The 6,137-nt window shown below is 38.9% G+C and overlaps 1 protein-coding gene across 1 annotated transcript in view; it reads left to right on the top strand.

Annotated features, from left to right (window-relative positions):
- The window catches only part of WNT7B (Wnt family member 7B), a 94,142-nt gene extending 90,693 nt beyond the window's left edge, over positions 1-3,449 (top strand). Inside the window, exon 4 of the mRNA XM_085305882.1 lies at positions 2,629-3,449. Coding sequence (XP_085162008.1) covers positions 2,629-3,108 — 480 coding nt within the window. The 3' untranslated portion in view covers positions 3,109-3,449. The remainder of the gene's footprint in view (positions 1-2,628) is intronic.
- The last annotated feature ends 2,688 nt before the right edge of the window (positions 3,450-6,137 follow it).

Raw genomic sequence — 6,137 nt, 5'->3', positions numbered from 1 at the left:
AATAAAGTTGCTGGAGATGGTATTACAGTGTGTATCAGGCTATGCCTAACAATAGCATATCAACCAAATGTGCACGCGTATGCGCACGCACACACACACACACACACACACACACACAAACATGTATCTGCACATACATACCTGAACATATATATATAAAGATATCAGCTAGGAAACCACAATGGGTAATATCTCTGTTTTCGAGAACAATACAACTTTCTCTAGTAAGAAGAAGCACATCAGTGAGATATACTGAGGCTCCTTAGGACAATGCCCAGGGTGCTGAGCCTGCACAAGAATTAGAGCCTTGCCTCTTTAGCTCTGCTCTTACTCTCAGAGCAAGTTACTGACTTGGCCTTTTCCATCTAAAAAATAGATATAACAAGCCAACCAAGAACCTGACAAAATACACACTAAACCCACAAACCTGCTCTTCACCATGATTTCTTACTTGGGGAAAAGAAGAACTCAAATCAGGCATGACAGGACTGGTCTCATTCCTAATGCTTTCCAGGAAGTCCTTAGATCCTGTGGTGCTCTCTGGTGAAGGTGTGGAGAAGGTTGCCTCTTTTTGCTATAATTTTTGCTGTAATTGCATGTTGGCTAGTGGTTGAAAGAGAGCTGTAGAAAATGGCTAGTTTAGGAAACCATGCTTTAGACTTATCAAGCAATGCTTACAAGCATTTTTTTATGCATACATGCACACTTAAATACCAATTGATTGTTTTCACACAAATTTGCAGAACAGGTTTGGAATCTTGCTCGGGGATCTTTGAGAAATCACATCCTCCTGCACAGACATGAAGTAGAAACAGAGGAACCTCAAAAGACCCCAGAATATTTCATACAGCCTCCCATTACACACAGCCAGTGAAATGCTGCTGCCTCTGTGGTTCAACCCAGCAAGTATTTTGCCTTCACTTTTTTCCATAGAGAAGTCATAACGGTGACGGTTCTTTAGAGAGCAGGGGCCTTCCCAGCATCCACAGAAAGCAGCTTTTAGCCCCTTTCATTTTCTTTTTAGAATATCTGCAGCTATAAGAGCTTCTTTACATAGCCAGTAAACYTTCTTGGTATCTGTTTTTTCTTTCTTGATCCAGTGACAGCCTGCAGTTCCAGAAAGTCTAAGGTATTTTTGAACTGGATGCTTAGCTGTCTTATACTTGCTACTGTATCTTGGCAGGGGAGAACCAAAACTAAATATTCTCTTTAATATTGAAACCCCAGAAATTTGGGAAAAAAACAAAACATACAATTTAAGTGAAACTCGAACAACTCAGGAGGGTGCCCTCTATTTGCAGGGATAACCAAAAGCTGTACAGTTTTTATTTTAAGGCTAGTTTCTTAAGCAGTAAGCATTTTTTACTTCCCTTCTGCTTCATTATACCATTGTACTCAGATTTCTACCCTTTTATCCTGTGCCCATTTCAGTCATGTTCTGGGATATGCAAAGAAACCACTACAGGAGATGGACTGCAGCATCAGTAATGCTTCAAGACAAGCTCAGTGGCTCATATTTCTTTGTTAGCATCCTGTTGCAAAGGAGAAAGATCAGCCTGCTTTGTTCTTTGGACTTGCTTTTCACAAGCTAGTAACAACTGTGGGTGTAATGGTAGTCAGGTTTAAGCGGTTGGGCGAGCGCAGAAAAACAGAGAGTAGCTTCAGTGGGGCAATTTACCCCTCCACCTCACAGGAGAAGTAGGAGGCATCTGCTGGTGCTCCCCCTGGGTGCACATCAGCACAMAGAAGGGAAGTGTGAGGAAGGGAACTGCATGCCAGTGGCTGCACAGCTGAAGCACAGAAGATGCTGAAGTTAGGACATGGCTGGGAGCTGAGCTCCCGCCAGCGCTCAGATCCCTCCTAGGGCTCATGTGACACTCACTAGAGTAACCTTTTCTGATGGCAAAACTGCTACTGAGCCCTCAACTACATCCACTGTCGGAGAGAGTCTTACTGCAGCAGCAGATTTTATTTCCTCTAATGATGCACCATCAGGGTCCTGATGCAAAAAATATGTATTTATGACTGCACATTTGCTTGATTTGCTGCAAAAAGTCCTGCTTTTAAAGGTGGTGGTTTGTCCTGTGGGTTAAACAGTTAATAGGTGTGTTGCTATTGCCACTGCTGGTGCAGCTGAAAGTCTGCACTTTACGGTGACCGTGAAGCCACACAACATAGATGAAAATTAATGCTAGTCAAAATCTTTTAAAGAATAAAGGAACATTATTTGAAGGAATTAAGATTAAATATTTGGATTTTTTTACCTTATTTTTTCCATTTTCAAAATAAACGTGATTTGAAAATCTTTTTACATCACTGGAGTTCCATGAACAGCTTTGTTTCTAAAACCACATCTTCTGAAATTTAAGTAAATCTTTTCCACTGTTTGAAAATAGAATGCAAATATTTTCTTATACAATGACAAAACATTGCATTTCTGATAAAATATCATGTAAAACAAAATGTGTTATGACCATTTTGCTGGGAAGCAAGAGTATTTACAAGCATGCATTTGAAAAATTTCAACCAGAGTTAATGAATGTTGATATGAACTAACAGATTGAGAGTAAGGCAGTCTTGCAATAGCATTTTTGTCCAGTAACAATATGCAAATGTCTGTACATGTAGGTTCTTGARGAGAGAATGAAATTGGAATGCAAGTGCCATGGAGTTTCAGGTTCCTGCACAACTAAGACCTGCTGGACCACACTTCCTAAATTCAGAGAGATTGGATATATTTTGAAAGAGAAATACAATGCTGCAGTGCAAGTGGAGGTGGTACGAGCCAGTAGACTAAGACAGCCAACTTTCCTGAAGATCAAGCAGATTAAGAGTTATCAGAAACCAATGGAAACAGATTTAGTGTATATTGAAAAGTCACCCAACTACTGTGAGGAAGATGCTTCCACAGGCAGTGTTGGTACCCAGGGACGGCTCTGCAACCGTACATCTCCCAACGCAGACGGATGCGACATGATGTGCTGCGGAAGAGGTTATAACACTCACCAGTACACCAAAGTGTGGCAATGCAATTGCAAATTCCACTGGTGCTGCTTTGTGAAGTGCAACACATGTAGCGAGCGGACAGAGGTGTTCACCTGCAAATAACGGCATCATGTTCAAATGAACAGAACAAATCGCCACAAGTGAAGAAAGTGGAGTACAACAAACAACTACAGCATCATTTTGCACATCTAATCTTATTTGGGGGGAAAAAAATCCCTCCCCACTACTTATACTTCTAAGGATGGTGCATTTTGGCTGGCTAGCTGTTGTAACTGCTTTGGAAATAAGGGCAACAGGATTAAGGTGACATTGGCAACCTTACAACCCTTTTTCTCTCATCTGTTTTTTTACTACAAACTGGGTGTTGTAGCATTCTCCTAGTAAGCACTCAACTTACACGTCAGAGAAGCTGACTGTACTGCAGTTCCCATTAAATTTGAAAGAAAAAGACATTCTAATGTTTTACAACAACAAAAAACCCCAAGCCCTGTGCAAATAAAGACTTTATTAAGGAAATGAAATCTTCATTGACAACAACACAGCAGTCTGGCTGCAAAAATCTAAATTTCTAAGAAAGTAGGTAGAGAGAAAACTACAACTGACAGGGAGACAAAATCAGTGGTGGAAATACTCCACTATCAGTTTGAAAAAATAAAGTTCACAAGATTACATCAGCTGCCAGTGACACTGGAACTCTTTGAATGAACATTTAAAGTAATTATTTATGTTTTTAATAGTATCAGAAAATTCTAAGCACTAACGGGTAGCTATGTCTTAATTCTGTACTAAATGTAAACTTATTGGAACTCTGACTTTATGATTTTTGTATTTGGTTCTCCCTAAGTTCTTCAATGCTACTGATCTGTTGTCACTCCACTATTAGAGAGTTCAATTACTGTAGGCCTTAAGCAATTATCAGAACTGAGCAAAAAAGATCATGCAAAACTGTGGTTACAAATGCTTGACAAAGACTTTTCCCTGCTTGCCTCCTGAATAAGAATGATTCTTTTACATTCAGGCACAAGGCGTGGAACACCTACCCTCAGCTCACTGTGGGGAGTTTTAGGACACACAGACGTGCTTCAACAAGTATCAAAGATTTTGCTTTGCAGTCAAATGCATTGGTAGGCTCTTCCAAGCATTATCCCTTTTGACAGTTAAAGCTTATTAATTTTTACCAATAGTTTTAATAACTTATGCTCAGTCTGGACTGGGAAGGTGATAAAAATACAGTAGCTAGACTTCAGGTTGCTACAACCTATGAGCTGTGATGGCTTCTTGACCATAAGAAAGCTAAAATTTAGGTTTGTTTGTGTTACCACTATTCTAAGGTTGTCAGTAACATACTCCTAGTAAATATATGAATATTAAGAAAGAAGCTGAATTTTTATACCACGATCAACTCTAATTCACACACCTTTTCCCTAAGAAGGATTTAAAAAATCCTCCAACCTTTTACTACTGTAAAATCTAGTGCTTTTAACCTCAAGAGCCAGATATACTTATTTACAATACAACACATTTAATCATGTGTTTGCTTGTAGCAAGGATCCCTACCTGACTGTCAGAAAATTTGAACTAAAAATTTTCTAATGTCTGCATATCTGCATATCTACATTTGCTTCATTTTATTACTTTTAAGAAGAAGTTGCACAGCCATGAGGCCTCTGTATGTAATGTGGAAGCACTTGCCACACAGAGTGCTCTTGGGGCAAGGAGGTGGTAGAGCTACAGCTCCATCAGTTCCCATGCTGGGCATGTGAATAACCTAGGATAATCTCCCTAATTTCTGGGCCTATGTTATCAAAAGTAACTAACAATGCGGAGACCTTGGTTGGAACGCTCATGAGGACCTGCCTGCCTGACAGCAAGTACTCACCCTCTGAAAATCAGACTCCCATAAKGAGTCTCCCATGGAGCAATCCCAAATCAAGGCACTCTTTTTTTTTGTTTTTGCTGCTGGTTTCTAAATACCAGTGAGAAGTTCAAATCTTGGTGTGAATGAGTGCAACTCCACAGAAATCAACAGTGCCCCCTGAAAATGCTAGAGTCACTTCATATAATTTCAAGTTCCTACAGATTCATGGGTATTGCTGTTGGATAATAGTGATACACTGAACTTTCACTTCATTCTTGACAGGAAGCAAATAAAGCTCCCAAGCAGAGTAATGCACAGTTTTATGGTACTAGATACTGTAAATATATTAGAATAGTATTTGTTAAGTACAATTGAGGAATCCAATTAAGTTATATTATTGTATATCGTTTAAATGTCTATAGAGTATTTTAAATTATTGTGAACTACACTGCGTTAAAAAAAGAAAAAAAAGTTATATATTGTAACACCAACCACTCTGAAAAGTGGACCAAAGTGACACTTTCTTAAAAAAAAAAAAAAATCCACACACCCCTATTTCAAATAGGYGTTTCAGCTGTTCTTCATTGTAAGAGTACTACTATTGGACTAGCTGTCTAGAACACAGTTTTTCAGAGCATCATATAAAAATGTTGCCCATGTAGGGGTGTGGCATTCAGAGAGGTGCTATATGGCACAAAGCAGGGGCTGACCACAGAAATGCATGGACTTTGAACTATGTCCCAAGGAAAGATAGTTTGGGTCAGAAAACTCCATACCACTATTGTACAGAAACATAAAAAACAAAAACCAAGACATCCTTTAAACAAAGGTGTCTATGAGCAGAAATAACTTACAAACAACTTTATTAAAAAAAAAGCAGTTTGGTGTCAATGAACTGTGACAATAGAGGTTTGAATGGTATTAGCAACACGGCATGGTTTAACCATACTTAGTCATGACAAAGCTCAAGATACTGTATGTCATTAAAGATAAAAAAGCAAAGATGAATTTGTTTACTACGTTAATGTTTTATGGCAAGCAGAAAACAAAGGATGAAATGTGTTTCTATTAAAACTTATTTTTTCCCCTTATAGCCCTCTTTCTTCTTTTTTTTTTTTTTATTTAGTTATTGATACAGCAAAAAGCTAAAAGGCAACGCTGCCCTATGCAAAGGCTGTTTGTGTACAGGCTTCTTTGGATGAGAAATGCTATACAGTCTCCAAGTCTACAGCAGCCCTTATGAGAAGCAGTAATGAAAACTCCTGTGTTAGAT

Source organism: Rhea americana, unplaced genomic scaffold (assembly GCF_003343005.1).
Source record: "Rhea americana isolate MKP2758 unplaced genomic scaffold, rheAme1 scaffold_228, whole genome shotgun sequence".
NCBI lineage: Eukaryota > Metazoa > Chordata > Aves > Rheiformes > Rheidae > Rhea > Rhea americana.
Note: the sequence above shows the minus strand (reverse complement) of the source record. Positions and strands in the feature narration are given on the sequence as shown.